General features: G+C 35.0%; 2 protein-coding genes across 2 annotated transcripts; one reads left to right on the plus strand and one right to left on the minus strand.

Moving 5' to 3' along the window:
- Positions 1-1,033: 1,033 nt before the first annotated feature.
- On the plus strand, positions 1,034-10,716 carry LOC142616564 (uncharacterized). Its single transcript, XM_075789392.1, has 6 exons — positions 1,034-1,411; positions 1,554-1,686; positions 2,389-2,492; positions 8,751-8,922; positions 9,034-9,174; positions 9,285-10,716. Exons 1-6 carry the CDS (start codon positions 1,362-1,364, stop codon positions 10,323-10,325), a joined length of 1,641 nt encoding a protein of 546 aa, XP_075645507.1. The 5' UTR covers positions 1,034-1,361; the 3' UTR covers positions 10,326-10,716.
- A 6,742-nt stretch (positions 10,717-17,458) lies between these two features.
- Positions 17,459-24,460, minus strand: LOC142620473 (somatic embryogenesis receptor kinase 2). Its single transcript, XM_075793839.1, has 11 exons — positions 24,017-24,460; positions 23,060-23,192; positions 22,837-22,908; positions 21,491-21,634; positions 20,689-20,760; positions 20,506-20,577; positions 20,308-20,420; positions 19,843-19,974; positions 19,423-19,764; positions 18,644-19,038; positions 17,459-18,005 (listed from the first exon to the last, which is right to left on the minus strand). The coding sequence occupies exons 1-11, from the start codon at positions 24,102-24,104 to the stop codon at positions 17,691-17,693; spliced, it is 1,878 nt and encodes a 625-aa protein (XP_075649954.1). The 5' UTR covers positions 24,105-24,460; the 3' UTR covers positions 17,459-17,690.
- Between the last annotated feature and the right edge of the window lie 362 nt (positions 24,461-24,822).

The raw sequence follows: 24,822 nt of genomic DNA on the forward strand, positions 1-24,822 counted from the left end.
ATGGCCCAACGAAGTCTTTTGGGCTAGAAACCCAAATCCGAAGACATCAAAATGATCTTGGAGTATCTAATTGCCCAAATACGTCCGAGGAGTAGATTTGTCCTCGGATTGTGAAGCCGAGGACATAGGAAGAGAAGTTTAGTGTCCCCGGGTTATGTTATAAAGAATCCTACGACTATGGAAATACACAGTACACGTGGAGGACAATAGAAAGAGCGGTGGAATATCTAAAGTAAAAATTGCTACCGCCCATACATTAAAAGCTACGCAATTGATACTGTGGCTTGTATAGATGGAAGGATGGGACTGAGCATGGAGCTTGGAACTTGGTCCACAATCCCGGCGGGGCTTTAAGGGAAGAATGGATGGGACAAGTATCCGAAATCAGGATTGCAATCATAAAGTGGAAGATGATGAAGAGAAGGAAAGGAATATAAATAGAAGGGAAGACATACAAGGAAATGAGAGGCTTTTTCAGGAAGAAAAAGAGCCAATAGTACATGATAATCAATATTTGTATCCAAACTTAAGGAAATACTATTATAAATTATCCTCGGATTTCGTCCGAGGAGTAATTCTCAGTCTTACTCTTGCAAACAACTCTTTAATTTGTCCCATTGGGCCCAAAGCCCGTTCTTTCCCTTATTGTCTAAACCATCCTTGAAATCTAGATTACAAACCCATCATCTACAAGTTTATTGTAAAGAAAGGCCTTTCAAGCCCATCTACCTCCAGTCATAGTTTGGGAACATGAATTGTGTCCTTACAGTGCTATTTACCTAAAATTTTTCTTTAAAGAAAATAATATTCAACAAATTTTGCCATGTTAAGGAGAATAAAATGTGAATTTGAAATGTTAAAGTTTGGCAATGCAAATCCCGAAAAGGATGGTTTAAAAAAAAAAAAAAAATGAAGGCCCAATAGTAGGAAAAATAAAAATAAAGCCCAAGGCAGCATCGCCAGAAGCAACCTAGTTGGGACCCCCTAAATGTGTCCTATTCTCCTATATCTATTCATACAACCAAATCCACATAGCTGAGCAAACAAACAGAAACAGGCCAGAGCAAGCAGTCACGCGCGTTCACATCTGTATTAGAATTAAGAGTTAAGAGAGACCCTCTTTTAATATCTATTAGAAATTTAGATCCCTGGCCTTACCTTCTCTCATAAGCAAACACTTCAAAAGATGATTTTTAATACGCGTATGTATGGTCGGTGAAACCCCCCAAAAATAAACTCAATTCATATAATTATATATATATATAAACAAACAACTCTCTAACTCTTCATAAAAGTTGTTGTTCTCTCTTCTTCAGAGAGAGTCTGATTGTGATCTAAAAGAAGAAGAATTGGATTTGATCATGTCGATGCTCGATTCCTTTTTTAGCAAGGGCTTCAAAGCTGCCAAATGGTCTGTCTCTCTCTCTCTCTCTCGCTCGCTCTCTATCTTTTAATTGTTATTCTTATTATTATGTATCTTTCTTTTCTGATTGATTTCATAAATTATTTATTTTTATATATTTTTTTTTGAAAATTGAATGATGAAAAAACAGTAAAACACTTCTGAAATTGACGATTCCGAGGATAAAGTTGCTGAGGAACAGGAGAGAGATTCAGATAAGACAGATGCGCCGTGACATTGCCAAGCTTCTTGAAACCGGTCAAGAAGCCACTGCTCGCATTCGGGTATCTCCTTTTTTTTTTTTTTAATATATTTTATTATTATTATTATTTGTTGAGCCATTAATCTCGCTCGCTCTGTTTGTTTCGATAAAAATCTCGTGTAAAGATAATTTTTCATGTTTCTAATGTTTGGTAGTATCAAAAAAATTGAGGCAAGAGAAAACTATCTTTGATAAATAGAAAAAAAATGGTTTGTTTTTAGATATTGTTTTCTACCATTTTTTTTTGAAAAACAATTCTATCTCACAGCAAATGGAAGTTAAGAGACTGCATTTTAACTCATTTAAGACTCATTTTTTAGAAAACATTATTGGTGAAACAAACAAAGCATAAGAGTGAGTTTATTCGAGCTGAAATAATGCTAGGGCCACACCCAATTCCAACTACTGCATATGTGTCAACTCGTGATTAGTGCTCAGGTACCTGCGGTGGAACCACTTGAAAGTTCTAAAATCTAATCACTAGTTGACACATAAGGAGGGCGCAATTTTGGGTGTGGGAAGGATGGACCAAAAATAACTTTAGGCTAAGTAGTTAAAAAGGACGTGTCAATTAGAATAGAATGGAGGAAAAGAAAACCTGTGACTGACCCTGACTAATTCTGTTGAGGCTACAATCCATTGTCGACCCCAAAATATTTGGGACTAAGGCTTTTTTTTTTGGTTCTATTATTTGTTGAGGTTTGATTTCCAATTCCTTTTCCAGGTAGAGCATATTATTAGAGAAGAGAATATGATGGCTGCTCAGGAGATCCTCGAGCTCTTTTCTGAGCTTATTGCCGTCCGCCTTCCCATCATTGAAACTCAAAGGTAACTAATTACTGTATTCTACTATGTTTTTTCGCTTTGTGTTTACGTACTATTTTTGTTTGTGATGTTGGGTTCTTGTTCTGATTTATGCTTTGTTGAATTAAATAAATAGTGATGTGCAACTCTATAAGCTGATTTCGATTACATTCATTTTTATTTATTTTTATAAGTAAGTAATGTAGTATTATTAATAATAATAAAAAACTTTATGTTCGCAATAATGAACACAAAGTGACAATAAGTATAGATAACTCAAAATTAAAATCTACGAGAATCTTGAAACTGTAAAATTGAAGAACAATGTGTGAAACCCCAAATCCGGGACTAATCAAAATGAGTACAAGCAATCCAAGCTTTCAATTGATCCAAGGATCTCTCCCTATTTTCTAAGGTATGACTATTCCGCTTCTTCAAAACTAGCCACGTTGAACAAGCTGGCACCCTATCGGGTGCTATAACCCCTCCTATGGATGTTGGAGACCGGATGAGATGGAAATTGAAGCCTAATGGGGCTTTTGACATCCGGTCGTACTATAACAAATTAAGAAATTCTCCTTCAACTATCTTTCCTTGGAAAGCTATTTGGAGAGTAAAGGCCCCTAGGCGAGTTTCTTTTTTTGTTTGGTGTGTAGCTTGGAATAAGATCCTAACGGGAGACAATCTGAGATTGAGGAGATTGGATTTTGTGGATTGGTGCATTATGTGCTGTCATTGTGAAGAGACGGTAGATCACCTACTTCTTCATTGTGAGGTGGCCTATCGGTTATGGAGCTTTGTTTTTATAACTTTTGGCTTGGCTTGGCTTGGGTTATGCCTAGTTCGATTCCAGACTTGCTTTTTGGATGGTGGAATTGGCTGGGGAAGCATTCGTCTTAGATTTGGAATTTAGTCCCGTTGTGCATCCTATGGTGTATTTGGAAGGAGTGGAATCGGAGGACATTTGAGGATTTGGATAGCTCTAGTGATCAGTTGCTTGCTTCTTTTAGTGGAACTCTTTTTGATTGGTCTCAAGCGTGGGGACTCACGTGTAGTGATTCCCTCCCTTCTTTTCTTTGCTCCCTCTTCCTATTGTAATTTCTTTGTTGTTTGGTTTTCTCTCTTGTTTCTCTTTGTTTTCTTCTTCTTGTAATTTCTGGGTTGCTCTGTGTTTTTCAGGCATAGAGTAACCTTTCGTATATATATCATTCTTACTTATCAAAAAAAAAAAAGAAGCAACATTCCCCTCCTAGAGCCATTGAATCCCAAACATCTCTCCCACAAAGCATAAGCAACATCGCATTTGATTAAAAGATGATCCACTGTTTCCTCATTACTTTGGTACACATAGCACCAATTTACCAATGGCAAACCCTCCTTGTAAGGTTATCCAAAGTAAGAATCTTTCCCAATGCTGTTGTCCACAAAATGAACAACACCCTCTTGGGAACCTTCACGGACCAAATACCTTTCCAAGGGAAAGATGACAATAGTAGCTCCCTGAATCTCGTTATAAAAAGACCTGTATCAAATTTTACATTTCCCTTAAGACACCATCTTATCTCATCTCATCTTATTCATCCCCTCCCTCAGGAACCCGAGAATAAATGAACTCAAAGAAAGAGCAAACAACATCCATCTTCCAATCATGAAAGGCCCTGTGAAATCTCAGGTTCCAAGTTCCAACTCCTTACCTGTCCATTTGGTTGAGTCTCCAATACATCAGAAATAAAAACATCCTTCTCCACTGAACGCTCAAATAGATCCAGGAACTGCAATTTTAGAGGGAGATCCCCAGCCAAACGGTCATGCCAAAATTATATACAGTTACTCTCTCCAACAATGAAAGCCACATGCGAAGAGAAACTATTCCAAGCTGCCCATACGCTCCTCCATAAGCTACACCCATGAGTGCCTCTAACAATTTTCTTACATCAATCCCCCTATCCTCTCCATATTTAGGGACAATCACTTGTCACCACAAATGAGAAACTTCATGCCCACAAATGAGAAACTTCATGCCCAAAATGCCACAACCACTTACAAGTAAAGCCTGGTTAAAATGTATGTGCCATCTAATTTCCAAACCCCTTGATTTGATAGGTGAACATACCTTATCTCAAGCACCAAGAAATATTCAAACTCCTTCAAAGCACCCCATAAGAAATTCTTCTGAAGCCTCTCCAATATCTCAGCCACGGAATTGGGAATGGTGATTAAGGATAATTAGTATGTGGAAAGGCTTGAGAGAGTTGATTTTAATAATGTAAGTCTACCTCCCTCAGACAAATAAAGTCTTTTCCAGCTCGACAATTTCCATTCCATCCTCTCCAAAATGGGATCCCAAATCGAGGTTGCCTTATAGTTTGCACCTAAAGGCATTCCCAAATATTTCATTGGCATACTACCAATTTTGCAATAGAGAACGTTAGCTAATGCAGCCAAATTACTCATCTCCCCCATAGGCACTAATTCACTTTTCCCCACATTAACTTTAAAGCCAATAAGATTAAAACTGGCTGAATATATGCCAAATGCAGGGACTATCCTACTCATGTGGCTAATAAGATTGAAAAGTTGCAAAGGGACTTTCTGTGGGGTGCTAGCAAGTCGCATTTGGTAGGTTGGGATAAAGTTTGTGCGTCTATAGCTAATGGCGGCTTGGGGATAAGGAAACTTACTACCTTCAATAAGGCCTTATTGGGGAAATGGTTATGGCGGTTTGGAAAGGAGGAGGATCGGTTATGGAGGAGGGTGGTGGCTTCAAAATTTGGGGAAGATTGGGGGGGTTGGACCTCAAAGCTGGGTAGGGGAGTTCATGGGTGTGGTTTGTGGAGAGGTATTCGCATGGGATGGGAGGATTTCAACAAAAATTGTCAGGTTGTTGTTGGGTTGGGGAATAGAGTGAGGTTTTGGCAGGATGGGTGGTATGGGGATCAACCCTTTCAATTGGCTTTCCCAAGGTTGTATGGTATCGCCATTGATAAGGAGGTTTCCGTAGAAGCTTCTTTGTCTAGGCGGGGGGTGGAGGAGAGAAGAATTTGGGATGTTTGTTTTATTAGAGAATTTGAGGATTGGGAGATGGATGAAAGGCTGCAATTCCTTCGTTTATTGGGAGCTAATACTCTTTCAATGGATATTGGAGACCGGATGAGATGGAAGTTAAAGCCTAACGGGGAATTTGACGTCCGGTCGTTTTATAACAAATTAAGGGATTCTCCCTCAATTGTCTTTCCTTGAAAAGCTATATGGAGAGCAAAGGCCCCTAGGCGGGTTTCTTTCTTTGTTTGGGGTGCAGCTTGGAATAAGATCCTAATGGGTGATAACTTGAGATTGAGGAGATTGGATTTTGTGGACTGGTGCATTATGTTTTGTCACTGTGGAGAGACGGTAGACCACTTACTTCTTCATTGTGAGATGGCTTATCGGTTATGGAGCTTTGTCTTTAGAACTTTTGGCTTGTCTTGGGTTATTCCTATATCGATACTAGATTTGCTTTTTGGCTGGTGGAATTGGTTGGGGAAGCACTTGTCTTAGATTTGGAATTTAGTTCAGTTGGGCATCCTTTGGTGTGTTTGGAAGGAGCAGAATCGGCGGACTTTTGAGGATTTGGATAGCACCAGTAATCAGTTGCTTGCTTCCTTTAGTGGGACTTTTTTTGATTGGTCTAGGGCTTGGAGACTCACGACTAGTGACTCTCCCTTCTTTTCTTAGCTCCCTTTCTCTTTTTTAATTTTTTCTGTTGTTTGGTTTTCTTTTTTTGTTTTTGTTTAGTTTTTTTTCTCTTGTATTTTCTAGGTTTGCTCTATGTTCTTTATGCATAGAGTAGCCTTTCGTATATATATCATTCTTACTTATCAAAAAAAAAAAAAAAATCATCACAAAAAAGAATGGTATCATCTGCAAACAAAAGATGTGAAATATTCACCCCCTTCGGAATTATTAAGCCCCATGTGAAAGCCATGGATGAAATCTCCTTCCTCTGTCTTTTTCAATAGTCTACTCAACACTTCCATGACCAATAGAGATAATAGAGGTGGCTATGAGTTTCCTTGTCTCAAACCACTGGAGCTACTTAAAAAGCTATCTAGAGAGCCATTAACTAGAACAGAAAAACGAGCAGTGGATACACAAAACTTCATCCAACTCCTCTATCTCTCCTCGAATCCCATCCTATCTAGCAGATAAAATATATCCAACTTACAAAGCACACCTAGAACATGACTCTTCTTCGATTACATTTATGGTGTTGTTAGAATCAAATTGAGGGTTGTTGTGAAAAACATAAGTTTTCAGCTAAAGTGGTTTGAAAGTTCACCAGAAGTTAAATTTAACAAACATGGGCAATTCAGTGAACTTTGAATTGAGACCCCAAAAAATGGAATATAGCCTGGATGTTTGTGAGATAAAAGTAAAAACAATAGCAATGTAAGGTTCTTGATACATTTATGCATAATTTTAATTTAAATCATTAAATTTTAGAAAGCCAATGAGCTCTAACTCAATTGGCACCCTTATAAGTCCTAGGTTGGGGGTGCGGTTGTGAGTTTAAGATACATCATGTGTGTGTTTAACTTGCCAATAATAATTGGAAAAAAAAAAAATTGCTAATGGTCTCTTATCAAACCTAAAATAATATTGATAAAGGTAGTATTTAGCAAAAAATCAAATGTCAATTAGTATGGTGATAGAGAGTATGATTTTTTACATGATAGGATGGTAGAAAAGAATGAATGTGGTCGACCCTCATTAGTCTTTTGAGGATCTATAGCTGATTCCAAAGTTTTTTAGTAAAACTTGGTTGTTGTTGTTGTTGTTTTTTTTTTTTTTTTGTTCTTCATATGTAATAAATCTATTGAAAATGCTGAAATGGTGCATTAGGAGTGTACATCATTGTCTTACAATCTAATATTAAAGGGAGCAATATATATATATAATACAAAAAATGAAGAGCATTGAATACTGCCTAAAATAGTCATCAAAGCATACGAGGATCAATTTATCAAACAAGAAAAAGAAAAAAGAATACAAGCATCATAAAAACAAAGATTTCATATTGTTCAGTGTGTGTTCAACACTATTAAAGATGCAATATTCTGTTCTTGCCAAATGATCCACATCAGACATAGAGGAACTGCACTCTGCATCCTATCCCTTAGAGAGAAAGTAGACTTCTCCTTCCATTAAGACAATTGTGTTTGTATTATTTTTTAAACATCTGAATAGCCAAAAAATAAAAACTCATATTTTTTTGAAAAACTCAAAGAGCCACCAGATGGGGAGTACATTTTAGCAAATATTTCTACAGATGTCATTAATCAGGATTTTCATACTTCCAAGTTCAAGTGGCTATCCTTGAACATCAGAACTCCCATCGTCAGACAGATGCACAGACACAGAGAGTGTAGACTAACACTAAAAGTAGCTTCTGTATAAACATGCATACATGTATAAGGAAACGAGTTAATCATCACACCCCCATGCAGCTACATGTATAAATTTTTTAATTATTATTTCAGCTTAAATCTTAGAATGGACCTCTCCAGGGGTAAAAAATTACATTGGTTCAGTTTTTGCCAGACAGATTTATTTATGTCAATATGTGCATTATTGACATCTATAGTAGTGTGCTATAGCCTACATACAAGAAGCTGAGCTTAGTCATTCACAAATTCCTGCTTGGTAGTGGCCTAGTTGGCCCTGAAGGTAATTATGGGGTTGAGTAAGTTGCTCGCTACCTGACTTGATGTAGTTTGGTGGTTGTGACTTTTGACCTTCTGGATTTCAAATTCATTTAGGTCACCATTGTGGGAAGCTTGGCATGGTTTTTGAAGAAGCTTGTGATGAGCCCAATGAGTTATCTTTGGATTTACTGGAGCTATACTCTAGTTCATACCGTTGATTTATCTGTGTATCTTCCTATTCACTTTATTTGGCATAATGCCTTTATATCAGCCACTTCATTGTCTAAGTCAGTATTTGAATTTATTACAACCTCTGCACAAGAGGTCATTGGTTAGATTACTTCGTATCTCTTGGAGCTTCACAGCATTTCACACTGTCAATTTGTTTATGATTTCCAATATTCCCACTACCTGTTCCTGTCATGAATGTCATTATGTGTGTTTAGGCAAGCTACTTGTTTTGTTAGATTCAGCATTTACTTTCTTGTAAACCTTAAAACAGAAAATTCTATTACTCTTAGGAGCTTTCTGGTTACTCACAGTCAAGACTCACTCAATATTCAATGATTGAAAGTCTAAATCGTCAATTTTATTCCAGGGAATGTCCTCTAGATTTGAAGGAAGCAATATCCAGTGTGTGCTTTGCAGCACCAAGATGTGCTGATCTACCAGAGTTGCTGCAGGTTCAAATGCTATTTGCATCCAAATATGGGAAGGAATTTGTAGCAGCTGCAACAGAGCTCATGCCAGATTGCGGTGTTAATCGGCAGGTCTGATGAATTTTTATGATATTGTGTATGATATTGTGTGACTTAACTGTGAAGATGACTAATATTTACTCTTCAAATTTGTATGATATCTTCCTCTGAATTACACTGCAGTTAATAGAACTGCTATCTGTTCGTGCACCTTCACCTGAAAAGAAACTAAAGCTTCTGAAAGAAATAGCTGAAGAGCATGAGTTAGATTGGGATCCTGCTGCCTCTGAAACTGAGTTTTTAAAACCGCATGAAGATTTATTGGTATCTGAATTACTTCCCTGTCTATTACTCTGTCTAAATCCTTGTTAATTTCTGTTCCTACTATGCATGTCTTCTTGACTCTCTTTTCTTTTTCTTTTTTTGGGTGTCAGAATGGCCCAACACAGTTTGTAAGTGGGTCTAAAATGCCCCTTCCTGATGAAAAACATGATGAAACATTGTACTCTGCCCCTGAACAACCGCACAAAGAACAGCCAGATTCTGATTCCAGCTTTGATCCATTAGATTTTCCTGAAGTTCCTAAGGTATCATTACAGCCAAGTGCAAATGTTGCGTCAGCGCCAGCCGTGTTCCCGTCTTTACAAACTACTTCACACCCCAATATAGATCATGAATCATCAAAAAGTATTGGAGGAATTGAAAATCTATCACATGGACAACACTTGGAACCTGAGGAAGTGATGCAAGAAAGATCAATGCCTAACAAAGATGAACAACCTAGTGTTCCAGTTGGTGGTATGGAAGATAGACAATTTGTGCCATTCATCTCTGCTCCATCACTATCTTCTGCATCATTTTCTGTGACACAAAGTAAATCACCAACACCACTCTCAAGAACAAAAAGTGCTGCCAATGTGGATTTGCAGGATGTCTTGGCTGCTGCTCAGGCTGCTGCGGAGAGTGCGGAACGTGCAGCAGCTGCAGCTCGCTCAGCTGCGAGTCTGGCACAGATCAGAATTAGTGAGCTTACCAATAAAAATAATGAGACAGTCCCTGAAAATAAAAATAGTGACACAGTCCCTGAAAATATCTGCGAGAATGTGTTTTGTAACGATGTTCCTCACCAGTCAGCCAATGAAGAAAGTTCTCATTTTGATCATCATAACTCATTTGGCGATTCTGATGTTGGTTTAAATTCTCTGGATGCCCATCAGGGTCATGAAGACTCCCTGAGATCAGAGGCATCAAGTCTTCCTTCTCTTGACACGCTCAAAGCTGAGTTTGATTCCTCTCTTCCCAATGATCATGGTTTTGAAAATGAGCTTGGTCGTCACCAGCCCCAGAGATTGACTTCAATGGATGATGATCCATACTTCTCATACCCAAACTTGTTTACGCCATCACAGAATCCAAATCTTGGATCAGCTGCTCCTTCTTCCATAGATAACTCCCGATCCACCCATGAGCTCTAAGTTGAATTATATACCTGTAAGGTCTTTGTTTCATGGTTATACTGGTGAGTGGTGTTACGGTATGAGGTTTCATAGAACTTTTATTTGTGGTTTTACTTTTTATTTATTTGTAAAGAGCGCAGTTATTAGATGTTTATAGGAGTGTAATCTACATTAAAGGGGTCCCTTTGTGTTTCTATGAACTTTGATAGGATCAAGAATATTGAACTGCCTTTGTGGTTGAAAAACCATTCTTGATAGTTGATGCTACCGTATGTTGGCAAGCCAAAAGGATCGTTGAGTGTACAACTATGTATTGCTTTTTGATGAATAACCATGTATTGCTTTTGTTTGTTGTTGTCAACAAACATTTATTGCTATTATCATAGTGATATCTGGTTATTAATGTCTAGCAGTTTACTCAAATGGGGTTAGTCAGGGAAGTTGCTGACATTGTATGCTATAGAGAATGATGAATTGATGTTGTAAGAATTCTTTTTTGGTGATTCCTTACTATACTAAGCAGAAATCCATGCTTAGTGCTTATATTATAGAAAAATGACTGCATTTTAACCAATCAAGCCTAAAATTCACCTATATTGGGTTATGCAAAATTGTGTAAAAATACATAGTTGTTTTAGTAACTGTGTAAATTTACATTGACAATATTTATTTTGCATTTAGTTTTTTATTATTCCTTTACATATCTCAAGATGAAGAAGAGAGTGGGCAATAGTGGTTGTGTGAAAAAAAGAGAAACAATAAAAAATATTAAAGAAAAATTGATATTTTAATGAAATGACAAAATTTAGTTACAAAATTGGTTGTAGCCTAAAGTTATAACCTTACTCAATTTTGTAGTCTTAGGTTACAATAAATTCTGTAGTTAAACTTTGTCCTTAATGAAATATAGTGTAAATAGATAATCTAATGTGAGGAGTTAAGAGAGTATGTAAAATAGAAAATGTAGGTTCTAATACTAAAAATAAACAAAAATTTGCACTAGTAGATACAAATGCTTTTGGCAGACTTGCGAAGTGAAGCAACTTGATTTCTTAGAAGGTCAAAAAAATAAAAAAGTGTGCGCTGCTTCTCCTAATAAAGTTTTTTAAGTTTTGCTGGTTAATCTTTCAAACGATAGAGTAGATTGTCTAGATATCTTATCAATATAAAGTTACAGACACAATAAAATTCATAATATTTTAAAATTAGTTTATCACCTAACATATGGGCCACTAAAATTTGCAATTTAATTAATTTTTAATGACCGTCACTTGAATGTGAATAACTAGACATTTTAAGAATGTTGTGAAACCACCCCTCTTTAGTGCGGTAGTCACTCTACAAGTATAAATGCTTGTCGGGTATAGGGGCCAAAGACCAGAGTTCAAGTCTCTAGGAGGAAGCTTCACACACACATATACATTTAGATTAAGCTGGAGTAGAAATTTTATCTTGTATATATATATATATAAAGAATGTTGTGAAATTATTGTGACCTTTTGTTGTCCTTAGTGAGATTTATATCTATTAAGACTTTTGTAACTCAACTGATTGATACATCTTAGTCTTTCCAATGGAAACATTTAGGATTCAAATTTCATTTCCCCTCCTACCGATATAAGAGTAATCTATAGCGAAGTTAAAGTACGTTTCTTAGTTCTTAGTTGATTCGTCTTATTGTCCTAATTTTGAAGCGAATTATATATTTAGATGTTCCTCGTTATAATCTATGAAATAGTTGAGCATCAACACAATTTAGCCTAGCTAAATTGATATAAAAACTTCACACTTTCCATTTTAGCCAACTTATATTTACATACACCTGCATAATACTCAACATTTATCTTTCTATTCTATTTAATATTAACTAGTAAGTTGCCCATGTATGGATAATTTATTGATATTTTATGTAAGACGGTTTTGGATAATGCTGTACATATATTATAAAAAAAAAAGTCAATTAAATTAGAGTAAAGAAATATATACATTTTGAGATATTAAAAATTAGTTTAGTAGTTTCATTGCATATTTGTAGCCTTCTCAAGGTAAGATTATTTTTTATTTATTTTAAATCATGAAACCAAAGATAAATGCAAAAGAGTAATGGGACCATGAAAATTAACTAATTTGTGTTGTGTTCATATATTTCATTCCATGAAATGAAAGTATGTCTAACTCTCTCATGTCTTCTACTCATCAATAGTGTGACATTAAGACATGATGTGGGCAAGTGTGTATGCATATATCTTCTAGATAATTTAAAATTAAATCATGGTAGAATATGACTTTACATTGCGCACCAAATATTCTCTCTACTTATACACCCAAAACAAAAACTATCCAACTAAATTACCTAAACCTAAATCATATTTAAGCTCTTAATTTTAAAAAGAAAAAAAATTACCTGTAGGGGTTTCGGTGTCTTGATGGTAGTGGGAGGCTTGTATAACAGAGATGGTGACCCCTTAGATTTCACTTTCTATCTCTTTCAAATGTTTTGTTAGTGTCTTGTTTTTTATTTGATAATATATAGTGAAACTGTGTAATTTATTTAACAATCCACAACATTTTTGTGTTTCTCTATCTTTTTTCAGGGCCTTATCTAGTTAGCTATTACTATTAATCCTTAATTATTATTATTTTTTTTCTTTTTTTAAAATACTAAAACGGTAGGTATGCTAAAATTCATGAAAAATAGAGAAATATGCGGTGTAAACTTAGTCAATTAATGAGGCATTAATGAGATAACAGTAAAATAAGTTAATGTGAACTTTTGGGTAACAAAAAAAAAACACTTAATGAAAGAAGTAAAAAAAAGGCTAAATGCAAACTTAGAGCACAATTTGGCAGGACCTCATGCACTCACGCATGAGGTCTCTACTTTTATATATATATATATATATATATATATATATATATATATATATATTGATTTCTCTCTCTCTCTCTCTCTCTCTCTCTCTCTATATATATATATAGTGTAAATACCTTTTCGGTCCTTACATTTTGACTCTATTCTCATTTTGGTCCCTACTTTTTTATTTTACTACTTTTAGTCCCTAAATGAAAATTGCAAACCATTTTGCTCCCTATTGTCATTTTATTAACAGAAATATCCTACGTGGCAAACGAAATGCTGTGTTGGCACATTAAATGCTAATGCGACCAGTAAAATAATAATAAAAATGCCACATCTACATCCAATTAATAAAAAAACAAATTAACTTATCAATTTTAACAAAATAAAAAAGAAAAAAAAAATTATGAATTTAGATCTATGTCAAATGTGTTGGAAAAACATAGTTTGTATAACATACAAAACAGACGCAGCAGAATATTAACGGATCTATATCATTCGCAATTGATAACATGTATTATGTAAATTTCAGAATTTAAGAACAAGAAAGTATACCTTAGTGTAGTAAAATTCAAAACTAATGATTAGAAGTACTTAAGAACACTTTTAATCTTCACTCCAATTTCACTTGTGCCTAAGAAGTGTGGTCTCCCAATTAGTTTATATGTATGTGTTCAAGGGAGAATAAGAGAGTGGCTTACACTCATATACACATCATTTCATTCCACACTAAAATTTTGTATGTTTCTTTCCTTATATATAACTGATTATCTAATTGGGCTAGTTTTTTGGGCCATTCCAATTGGGTTTTAGTATGTGGTTTGGAGTGGGACCAAAAGGGAACAAAGAAGATTCTAGCTCCAATGGGCATTGGGCTTATCTGTCAACTCTTGGCAAGTCTAAAATTACCATTAATTATATTTAATACTACTATATAAATATAATTGCACTCTAGGCCTTATTAATAAATTATATTCCAATACTTTATTATACATGCAACCCATTTATTAAAATATTCGTAGTAATACAAAGTCATGAATGTTGACTGTCATTTTGAAGATTATTACATCTTAATCCTTGAGTACTTGGTTTAATCCTTTAAGTTATTCATCATATATTTATGAAATCTAATTTCATAAATATATATTTTAGTAATTTCTTACTAAAGTAGTTAGGCCTAATATTTTGAATAACCAAACCCATTAAACTTATCTCAACGTAATATTTTATATCTCCGTTAAGGGATCATGAATTTCATCTTGAGAATATATGTTTCATCAACATTAAATGCGGCTGCCCAACATACTGAGATTTTGATCGTGATTTTAGATCTCACTCTTGATATATCAAAGCAACTTATACTTCATGATCATGTTTATTTTTCTCTCAGGATTGAGAGTTCATGTAAATAGAAGTTGTGAGATTTATTATTCATTTGACAGTCATTAGTAGAATAATAAATTTCACAGCGGTCCAGTTCAATATGTCTTAACTCTTAAAATATGTCAATATATCAATTAGAAGTCTCCACTTCCATGATTAAGACAAATCATCTTAGTTGATACGTTATAGTCTTTGCAGATGAAATATCCAATTTCATCACCAACTACGAACTAAAATTCTGAGTTTACAAAGAACTTGTGATCTATATCTTTTGTGACTAAATCACATAAATAACATACTATGCATCTCATGGACTCTATGATAATGTCCAAATATTTATGTTACCATTATTTTAGATTATAATAAAACAACTTTATTAATCACAACATAATGTCATACATAGCATCATACAATAAGATTTAAAGGGCACATATCCTAATAAAATGGTGCTCTAATTATGTAGTGTAAGCTTAGTCAATTAATGAGATAACAGTAAAATAAGTTAATGTGAACTTCTGGGTAATAATAAAAAAAACTTAATGAAGGAGGTAAAAAAAGGGTAAATGCAAACTTAGAGCACCATTTGACAGGACCTCATGCATTCCCACATGAGTGCATGAGGTCTCTGCTTATATATATATATATATATATATATATATATATATATATATATATATATATATATATATATATATATATATATATTGTGTAAATACATTTTTGGTCTCTACATTTTGATCCTATTCTCATTTTGGTCCATATTTTTTTATTTTACTGCTTATAGTCCCTAAACGAAAATTGCGTTCCATTTTGGTCCCTACCGTCATCTCACTAATGGAAATATCCTACGTGGCAAACAGATTGCTGTGTTGGCACACTAAATGCTAACGTGGCCAATAAAATAATAATAAAAATCAACATCCAATTAAAAAAAAAACAAATCAACTTATCAATTTTAACAAAATAAAAAAGAAAAAACAAAATTATGAATTTAGATCTATGTTCATCTTCAACAAGAACACTAAATAGTAAAGAAGTTATTTACTATTTGATCAGTAAACTCACAATTTTTTGTTTGATTTTTTAAAAAGACAAATTTTAAACATTTAAAGATGAAATAGTAATTGATCCTTGATCATCTCAATATTTTACAAGTAAGAATGTAAAGAGATAATGTGACATGTGATCAACAATTTAAAGAAGCAATGTGAATCAGTCTAATTGCACTCTAATTTTGTGCCTAGTGTCCTTCTAATTGCACTATAAGTTGATGCCAAGTGTATTTGGATTTTAAATGCACTCCAATTTCATGTCTAGTGTCATTCTAATTAAACTCTAATTTTGTGTCAATTATATTTATATGAAAACTCACGTGTCTAAACTAACAAAATATATAAAGACTCAATTCGAATTTGTGATGCTTGTATGGAATACTCTGAATGTATAAAGCCTGTTATTTATAAGGTAAAAGCATATATATAATTGTGGTTATTCTTAATTAGCAGTAGATCTTTGTCTGCGATGTAAGTGCCAATTGGGAGGTGGGTATTATTTCACAAGTAATGTTACCAGCACAATAATTTTCAAAACACTTTTATTTTTTAAATTTTTATTTAGAATACTAAGTATTTTTAACACACACACAAGGGGAGAGGGGAGAAGGTTTTTTTAAAGAAATTTTCAAAACACTTATCATAATATTTGAGTTGACAAATTTTTGTTGGTTCTCATTTAAGCTCACCACTAACATTACTTTATTATCTACCATTAAAAGTTGGCATGTCAATAATTATGAATTAGATTGTAAAACTCTAGAATTATTGTTTATTTCACTTGTTCAGGGGATGCCAAAAAATCAAAGGCTCTAAATATACAGGTTAAATTTTTTTTTTGGGCTGAATAAATAGAAATTTGACCCATATAACTATTAGTATATAACATCCTTTCGATTAATTAGACATTATTATTGAACGTCTTTTTATATCTAGTAATTATACAATGCTTCGAGAGCACAATAAATGCATACTCATATGAACAGTGGATCTCATTATGAATTTAATTTAATTAGTAGGATCTACTATTATGTGAGGAGAGAGCATGCATTTGTTATGCTCTCGGAGCACTGAATAATTGCATTTTCATATCTAGTCCAAGATGCTTTTTTTTTTTTTTCCTTTGTTTTTGATCGTTAGTCCTAGATGCTTTGATTTTGTGTATTTATGTAAAGTTAATTCGGGCAGGAAGGAATATGGTTTAGCTACTAAGCGATTTAACCACGCGATGTAATGAACGCTGACATGGATTGCAACTTTTATAACTATTAGGTTATCAAAAAAAGCGGGAAAAAAACTTTATATCTATTATTAACTAACCAAATTAAAAAAAAAAAAAAAAATGACCAATAGATTAGTCAACCAGCTTCCACCAAACCGAAAGTAGTAGAGGCTTTAAGGCAACTCAAAAATCAAAATCCACCATAGACCATAGTAATCATGGTGAGGGGCCTAGGAGAATAGAAATGGTGTAGGTTTAAAGTGCTGATGCCATAGCACTAAAACTTTGTACCAAAAAGTTGGTCTCCCAAGGCTAATAGAAATATTTCATACCACAGAAATAGAATCCCCAACTTTGGACGTAGATGAAGCACAGATATATTGAGATATTGCATATTTATTTTTTGAAACAATTAAGTCTAAATATTCCCCATCTGAGATGATTCAGTCTGTTTGTTAGTCAATTGGAATAATCACTATGTCTCCAATTGTGGGGCATAATGCATAAATGTTTTCAGTGGCCAATGGGGAAGTTCCACTATGAGGAATTTTTGCTACACTTCCTTTCCAATATCATAATCAGATCAAAAAAACAATTAAATTGGGTGCACAAAAGATTGAATTGCCACAGCTTCATCTAGGCAGAAAACATCAAGGCTTCATCAAACTACAGCAAATGATACAAATTGCACCTTGACAAAGCTGACTCATATGCACAAATGTAATGAATACAAGAGTTGACTTACAGGATACATAATCAGAATATGGTCATTAAGAAAAGGAGGGCCCAAAAAAAAAAAAAGGAAGAAAATTTTATAATTAAAAAAAAAAATAAGTCGTAATTTTTTCTTTACTTCTACTGTGCCAGGGTCACCTTGGACCGGATAACTCGACTGCATGTAGATTTTCTGTGGAGTCAACAATCCAATCAGAGTTAGGATGAGGAGCAAGTTCCACTTCCTGCCGAAGAACTTCCACCTTTTGCCACTCATCCCATCTCTCTGCCAAGCCATCACCTTCAAGCATTCTCACCACTTCCGACATCTTGGGCCGATCCATTGGGGAGCCTTGTGTACAAAGCAGTGCAACCTGGATTAGCTGCTCTACCTCAGCTTCCACATAATTGTTCTGGAGATCGGGATCAACTAGCATTTCTAATTTCTTCTCCTTAAGAAGTCCTTTCACCTGAGAATCACTAGGTCATATCAGATATTTGAAATGTTCACAACCATAGAGCACTTTTTAGCTTAAGAAAAAAAGACTATTGGTGCAGAAAAAAAATATAGTTCATCAAATTTCTTCTCTTTATTGCAATTCTTTTCACCAGACTAACATGCTTGTTATGTTTTCTTTTCCTCTGGTCGAGAACTAAAATTTGGCAAGAATGTCACGGAACCAAAAAACCAAGCAAAGCCTAGACAGTAATGTTTTATTATTCCTCATTGCCTCTAAACATTAATTTACTTCTGTTGCACTAAAAGCAGGCTTGAACTGGCAACTTTGAAGAAACTTCAGATAGGAACAATCTCTTTTAGAAGAGGTCTGGTGGGGACACCATGAAATACCAACTGAGAAGCTCAGTGGAGGCTAAAGAATAACTGAAAGGCATGTGGTTCAAATATCTACTGTGAGTTGACCATTAAGTAACAATACCCTCTGCCTAACACCCAGTACATAAATTTAAAATCTACAGTCCAAAGAAAAAGGAAATGCAAAATCAAGATGAACTTGGACAAGTTGCATGGTTAGGAGTAAGCTAATGAAATAAAATGGCAGAGGGAAGTGAATTGAACCAAGAAACATCAGTTAGTAGATAAACATACCCAATCAAGCAACATGACATCATCATCATTTGCAAGCCGAGCAAGATCAAAAGCCCTCTGTCCAGTGATTAACTCCAGAAGCATGATCCCATAGCCAAAAACATCTGTCTTCTCAGACGACTTCCCGGTAGAAAGGTACTCTGGAGCTATATGCCCAATTGTGCCCCGTACTGCAGTTGTAACATGGGTATCCTTATAGTCCATAAGTTTAGCCAGCCCAAAGTCCCCAACAACAGCCTCAAACTCCTCGTCCAACAAAATGTTTGCTGCTTTCACATCACGATGAATAATCTTTGGGTCACAGTGATCATGCAGGTAAGAAAGACCCCTTGCAGATCCCAATGCGATCCGCTTTCGTGTTGGCCAATCAAGTGGTGGTTGAGACGGTGGGCGTTCTACAGGAATGCAAAGCAAAAAATCATGAGTAGATTAATTGAAAATTACAACGATCATTCCAAATGCCAGGATGTTAAGTGATTGACAATTATAATTCATTACATTATTTTCTTCTTGTTAAAACTATGGTTAAATGATTAAATTCACAATTTCCCAATAATAGCTTAAACTTTTGGGACAAATGGTAATTTAACACTTACATTTTGCTGAGAAAATATATGCAAATAAGACATTGTAAAGAAGAAAAAAAAATAGCAAGCAGGGGTAAGAAGTTGAAAGTCAATAACAGGCAAAAAAATCCCAATCAACGAGACGAATGACACAGTCTATATGGAAGCAGCGAAAATATTATAAAAAATGTAGAAAATGCGAACAAGCTATACCTCTTAAACATGATGCAACACTTCCATTAGCCATGTAGGGATAAACAAGTAACCGCTCAGTTGGAGTCATACAGAACCCACGCAACCGGAGGAGGTTTCGATGAACAGCCATGCTGATCATCTCAACTTCTGTTTGAAACTGCAGCTCACCACCAGGCGTACGTTCTTCTTTCAGTCTTTTTACAGCTACCAGTGAACCATCCGCCAGGCGTCCTTTGTAAACCTTCCCGAATCCACCTCTACCCAGAATGTTTTTGTTGCTAAAACTATCAGTTGCAACTTGTAATTCTCGTAGTGAAAACCTTTTAAGCTGCCCCAGATGGACTTCGGGATCCTCTTCGGCTGTAGAGAGATGTTAAGAAGTGACAATCAATCCATCAACCAAGTTTAAAAGAACAAACATTTAGTAAAATGACTAACCAGGTACATCAAAGAAAAATTCTTGAGGTTTCCTTCGACGCCACCATGCAAATGCAATTGCAGGGGCAGCAAACAGCAAAGCAGCACCTGCAGCAACTCCTCCAGCAATCGCCCCAGTGGCACTATTCCCTCCTGAAATGAGATTGAAAGGAAAAATTAGAAAATTTGGTTTACATCATATCTCCTGATGTACATTGCAACAACCTAAAACATAAACATGATCCAAAACACATATAAGAAATAGACTAAAACAAATGGAAGTACAAAGTAAAATGTGTGGCTGCTATATAATATATGAGAATTCAATTAAAGACTAAAAAAAGATTCAAATGGAAATTGACAATAATAGATCAATGGAAAACAAATGTAACAGCCAAGCCAATCAGATTTCGGACACACACAGAGAAAAAGTAGCACTAAGCATCATTTACACTCCAAAATTGTAAGTAGCAATAATAAGATCACCTGGTGCAGAAATTGGAGGCGGTGGTACAAAAGGAGGAGGAGGAGAAAATGGAGGAGATCCTGGGCAGGGGTGCCCAGTAACTGGGCCACATAGACCCTGGTTGTTAGCAAAACTGCAGATAGGAAATAAGCTATCAGCATACTCTTCAAAATCAAATTCACTGGAGAAGATTACAGTTCACATGATTAACGAGGAACCTTATGGGAGTGAATAATGAAAAGGAGCCATTGTCTGGAACTACACCAGTGAGATGGTTATTTGATAGATCCCTGCATTTGGGGAATGCAATGTGACAACTTAATATTTTTGCAATCATAAAATGCCCCAACACACGCACCCTCATGAGAGATAGATTGAATATTAGAAAATCTTGCACTCACAGCACTTGCAGTGTTGAAATATTTGTCAATGACATAGGAATTGGTCCTGACAGGCTGTTGTTGTTGAGCCGACTATCCTTACACAAACATTACAAGAAAATATAATGTTAAGATCCAAAAACAATCAAGGGATGCTACTCAAATTAGAATCAAACTCAACAGGGATTATTATTAATTGACAGGACTAGGTATCCAGAAGCCCAAATATCCTATTTGATTTCACACATATATTTCTCCAACATAGAACGAACACAATAGAAATCGAACTTGTTGTCTCCACTGCGTTGCTAAGCCCAAGAGTCCAGGGATTTTGGAAATATAGAAACACTTGTCTTTTAATTCAAAAATTGCAAAAGGTCCTTAAGTTCTGCAAACTTTGTTAACACTTTACTGCCCCGAGAATACTCTATAGAAAGATGCAATTCATCAAAACCCCAATTTTTATCTTAAACATGAAGAGTTGAAAGTTTTACTGTCCTGATATGTAGATTTTTCAAGTAATAACATATGTTACTATTTCTATTTCTTTCAATATATTTAAGTGTATTGTATGATATACAGACACATTACATTAAATCTTAGCTCTCAAGGTGCTCATTGCAGTTCTTGGACCTTTTGTTAGGCCTCAACCCTTGTATATTCAGCGAATTGACTTGGGCATTCTTTCAAAGAGTTCTCTACTTATCTCTAACTCTCTCTAGAGGAAATGATATTGAAATATACACAAAATGACACAATATGAGAAACGATATTGAAAGTATACAAACAACATGGAACAAAAATTGAGGAAAAGTACACTTACAGGAACCTCAGTTTTGACAGCTTGCCCAATGTGTCTGGGATGGGACCAATAAACTTGTTTAAGTAAAGATCCAAGCTCACCAAGCTAGTAAGATTCCCTAGGTCACTGGGAATTGTTCCACTTATGTTATTACTATAAAGCTCCCTGCCAGAAAAATTAAATAAATGAATTGTGCATGGAAATGATAAAAGTGGTATATAATGTCTACAGAAACAAATTGTAATTCATAAGACTTCTATATGGTTACATTTTTATGAACCTAGTCCAAATCAAAATTTGAAGTTTTCTGAAGAGCCTATATAGCTAAACTATAATGTGTATTATAGCATGTCCCTCTGGCCTGTTCAATACTTATGGCATGTAGCTTGGGATAAAATTCACAAGTAATTACAGTAATTCATATGAGAAACTAACAATTTTTCTTCGGGAATTTGCATCTCTCTAACACTGAATATTCTGATTCACTAAACAGCTGTCTAGATTAGATGTAGGGGCAGATGATAAAGGATGAGTTAGAACTTAGAATCAAATATTGCCTTCAACTAGGACCAGATATTTTAAGGGATGGGGTTGGGCTAACTCATGTACTACAATAGCCACTCAATGGGGAAAAAATAAAAATGGCCTCAAATTATCAAACAAATTTTTAGAAAAGTACTATACCAAATGAGCTTTGGTGGGAAGCAAACTTAAAACTATCAAGCTATCAAGACCACAACATGCCCATTGCAGTTCTTTACATGGAGCAATCTCATCCATTACATATGGTATTTCAATCCTGAAATGGTAAAACTTGACCCAAACCCACCTAGGATAAATGAAATCCTGCTAGAATGTTTGACAACAGATTAGTTTCACAAAACCAAAATCCTTTCTATGAAGTGATTAGCTTTCATCAAGGCCTCTAGACATGCCAGCTTAACTAGTAGTAAAATATTCCCTTCTATTAGTTTTGAAATCATATATGTGTGTGTGTATATGCATATATATTTATTGACGGTTTAATAAATTTTATCTATAGGAGCTGTTAAGCAGGATTGGTTGGTCCAATATTAAATGGGTAAGGATCAGATAATCTGTTGAAAGCTAAAATTCCTGAACCGCATAAACTAGCATTTCCTTTAGTTCCATCCATATATGAAATACACAAAGGCAGAGGGTCAGGTCAGTTATAAGACCTTTTTCTTTGTTGGTCAGTTATAAATAGATGGAATCATAGACTAAACACAATAGCAATGAGGGCTTGTCAGTCATAATCCCTCTCTCTTTGTTGGCCAGTTATAAATAGGTGGAATCATAGACTTGCCACTCTTAGCAATGAGGATTTTTTAATAAGTATGACTTACAAATACTGTAAATTCTTGAGCAGGCCGAGCTGTGGGACAAGTGAACCAGACAAATCTGCATTTCCAAGATCACTGAGATAACACATTCAAAGAAGCATCAGAATAGGCTTCCATTGCAAAATGTGATATGAAATATTTCTAAATTAAAAAAAAAAAAAAAAAAATCCGACAAGTTACAGCATATGCATGTACTTCAATGACATAAAAGAGGCAGGCAGCTTACACTCTTATGACACTATTATCATTGTTGCAGGTGACATGAAACCATGTGCAGGGGTTAACGAGGGTAGGATCCCAACTCTGTAGGACATTGTTAGGATCCTGTAAATTGGTCCTTAGGTTGTGCAAAGCATCACCTGTTTCAAGATGTAAGTGAACACCATTAGGTGCTGATAATAAACGATCATGAACTTGAAAAGATACAGTGAGAAAGTAAACTCATCTCCAATCACCACAAACACCTCTAAATCTCTAAAAAAAATCAGAAGAAAGCTAAATGTTGCTCAAAGTAAGACACTTCTATAACAGATTTGAGGATATTGAAAGGCAATTAATATTGAATGTAAAGAAAATGTATGTCAGAGCCTGTTAAACTAGCGGATCCCTCGTTGATCATAAAGTATGGAAAAGTGGTAGAAAAATGATACTTCTGTATCAAATAGCTTGGTTTTATGGCCATCTTGAGAAGGGTAAACTAAAAGCTACTCAAATTTTCTAAAACTGCCGTTACTTTCACAAATCATCCACTCATTATTTTAATGTACACTAATCTAAGCGCCCAGCTTGAACCATATCTGAAGCATCTCATAAGGGCATCCCGAAAAGAAAGAATTGTCTTTAGAAATTCTTTCAAACTCTTGACCATAACCATAAAAAAAAAAAAGCAGTGCTGAGTACCCATCTACTCAAATTATTACTTTGAATACAAACACAGTAACAGTAGCTAATCAACAAAAGACAAGGAAACTATTAAGAAATACAATTATCACATAAGTAATTCAACCAACTTAAACATACCCATTTCCACTACCAACACAAAAAACAAAAACAAGAAGACTTTTTTTTCCTTAGTTTGCCAAATTTTTAAAAAAAACCCATATCCAGAAATTAGCAAACAAAGATCAAAGCAAAAGAAAAACACCAAAAGAATAAGAGCAAGTATATGAATATCAAAACGAACCTTCCATGTTAGCTGAAATCAAGCATAATGGAGAAAGCAGGAAGATCAGGAAGAGTGAAAGATAAGCCATAACAAAGTTCCCTTCCATTACTCTCTCTTTCTCTTTCAGTAAATCTCTCTCAGATCCAACTGGTATTCCACACCCACCATCACAAACAACCGCCTACACAAAACCCAGTTCCCAAATCTCACATAACAACAACAACAAAAAACCCGATCTCACTCAGAATGCTCAGCAGAAGAGTGCCTCAAAAACCCAGCAATGAAAAGAACACTTCACAAACACAGTAACAAGCAAAGATTTTTCACAGCATTTTCTTTTTTTAACAAACAAATAAAAATAAAAATAAAAATAAAAATAAAAACTTTCCCCCCTCTCTCTCTCTCTTTCTCTCTCTCTCTCGCTGTGTCTCTAAAAAGTGTGAGTGAATGTGTGGGATTGTTATCTATCTTTTTTTATTTTTTTTCCTCTCTTTCTTTTCCTTTTTTTTAGTGAGAACTTTGAGTGCACAGACAGACAGACAGAGAGTAGGAGAAGAGGGACCTGCCCGAAACGGTGCTGACCGCTGCCCGAACGCAGTCAAAACTAGTTGCGCGCTATATCGTGGAAAGTGACGTGACTCGGGGTTGGGGCTACACAGGCAGAGGCAAAGCCCGTTATTTTTGTTTCCAAAAAAAAAAATAATTACGACTATAATATTTTTACAATAAATCTTATATAACAAATAATTAATATTGAAAAAAAAATAACATTAAAAATCAGTCCAGATAAGAAGCCGTAGCAGTTTATCACTACTCTTTTTGTT

The sequence above is a fragment of the Castanea sativa genome, chromosome 1 (genome assembly GCF_040712315.1).
Source record: "Castanea sativa cultivar Marrone di Chiusa Pesio chromosome 1, ASM4071231v1".
Taxonomy (NCBI): domain Eukaryota; kingdom Viridiplantae; phylum Streptophyta; class Magnoliopsida; order Fagales; family Fagaceae; genus Castanea; species Castanea sativa.

What these genes read in the sequence shown, in the direction of transcription:
- LOC142616564 (XM_075789392.1), top strand. Translation starts at nt 1,362, where the DNA reads ATGTCGATGCTCGATTCCTTTTTTAGCAAGGGCTTCAAAGCTGCCAAA. An exon ending in AAGCCACTGCTCGCATTCGG is followed by an intron (nt 1,687 to 2,388) that starts GTATCTCCTTTT and finishes TTCCTTTTCCAG; the next exon opens with GTAGAGCATATTATTAGAGA. An exon ending in AACCGCATGAAGATTTATTG is followed by an intron (nt 9,175 to 9,284) that starts GTATCTGAATTA and finishes TTTGGGTGTCAG; the next exon opens with AATGGCCCAACACAGTTTGT.
- LOC142620473 (XM_075793839.1), bottom strand. Translation starts at nt 24,104, where the DNA reads ATGGAAGGGAACTTTGTTATGGCTTATCTTTCACTCTTCCTGATCTTC. An exon ending in TCATTATTCACTCCCATAAG is followed by an intron (nt 20,421 to 20,505) that starts GTTCCTCGTTAA and finishes TCCTATCTGCAG; the next exon opens with TTTTGCTAACAACCAGGGTC. An exon ending in ATTTTTCTTTGATGTACCTG is followed by an intron (nt 19,765 to 19,842) that starts GTTAGTCATTTT and finishes ATCTCTCTACAG; the next exon opens with CCGAAGAGGATCCCGAAGTC.